Raw genomic sequence first — 1,178 nt, 5'->3', positions numbered from 1 at the left:
CCAAGCACTGGGTGGAGATGGGACCCACAGGGATAGGTGGGGAAGGATGGGGGAGGGCTGTGGGCGGGGCCGACGAAGGCAGGACCCAGGCCACTCACTGTGGCCAGCAGGTACTGCAGGGTCCCACAGAGCCGCACCGCCCGGCTGAAACGGAGCTCCAGGTACTGCAAGGAGGAGCCGAGGGCTCGTGGTCACCTGGGCAGATCCTACCTCGGGGCTCCAGACCTCTGGGTTCCTTCACCCGCCCCCTTGGCTTCTGCCCTCTCTCCAGAGGACAGCTTGGCTCTCTGCACTCCTGCCCGTGGGAACCTCGACCAAGTGCACACATTCCCATTGTCCGCGCGCACCCGTGCACACCCACCATCCCCATGCCTGTGCCCACAGCATGTGTGTACACGTCCCCCCCCACACACACGCGTGGCCAACAGTTATTAGCCTCGATTTTAATCACTTCACCCACTGCCTACGGGAGGTCCTGTAATCAGCCGGGCTGGACACCTGGGGAATCTGGGCAGAGGCCTGCCCCCTGCCCGAGTGGGAGACAGAGGGGAGTCAGGTTTGGAATTTCCAGCCCGCCGTCGGAGAGCACTCAGGCATCGACATGCCGAGGCATGTGGGGGGCAGGTGTGCACCTGTCCACAGGTGAGTGCAAGCCCGGCCCCACCCCCTGCGGGCTTCCACTGAAGAGAACCAGGACACCGGCTCCTCTTCCTCCTTCCTGCCCCTGGCCTCACTGCCTGGGGCTTCTTCCCAGAACCCTGCCCACCTGGATGCCTAAGGGGTGGGGGCGGGCACGAAAGCACCAAGAAGCCCCTCTGTGTACCCCGGCACCGCGGCCCACAGCCCCAGGGCTCCCCCCACTGCATCCCCGCGTCCCCAGCCAGGCAGGTCCGGCCCCCCGGCCTCGGCCCAGTACCTGGTACGTGCTGGTGAGGCCCAGGCGGTAGAAGACGGGCAGGTAGAAGGCCGCGGTCAGGAGGGAGTTGAGCAGCTGGCCCAGGCACATCCAGAGGAACTTGAGGCCGTAGCGGTAGGCCTCCGCGGGGACGCCCAGCACCTGCACGGCCGACATGAAGCTGGCGGCCAGCGAGAGGCCGACGGGCAGGGCGGACAGGCGCCGGCCCCCCGTGAAGAAGTCCTCCGCGCTGCGCTGTCCGCCCCGCCCCAGCCCCACCCAC

The 1,178-nt window shown here is 67.4% G+C and overlaps 1 protein-coding gene across 1 annotated transcript in view; it reads right to left on the bottom strand.

Annotated features, from left to right (window-relative positions):
* Positions 1-1,177, bottom strand: part of SLC5A5 (solute carrier family 5 (sodium/iodide cotransporter), member 5) — a gene marked incomplete at its 5' end in the record, with an annotated part of 25,515 nt that extends 24,338 nt beyond the window's left edge. The window contains 2 exons of the mRNA XM_015562210.1: positions 99-164; positions 917-1,177. Coding sequence (XP_015417696.1) covers positions 99-164; positions 917-1,177 — 327 coding nt within the window. The remainder of the gene's footprint in view (positions 1-98; positions 165-916) is intronic.
* Position 1,178: the final 1 nt, after the last annotated feature.

The sequence above is a fragment of the Myotis davidii genome, unplaced genomic scaffold (assembly GCF_000327345.1).
Source record: "Myotis davidii unplaced genomic scaffold, ASM32734v1 scaffold1558, whole genome shotgun sequence".
NCBI classification, from domain to species: domain Eukaryota; kingdom Metazoa; phylum Chordata; class Mammalia; order Chiroptera; family Vespertilionidae; genus Myotis; species Myotis davidii.
Note: the sequence above shows the minus strand (reverse complement) of the source record. Positions and strands in the feature narration are given on the sequence as shown.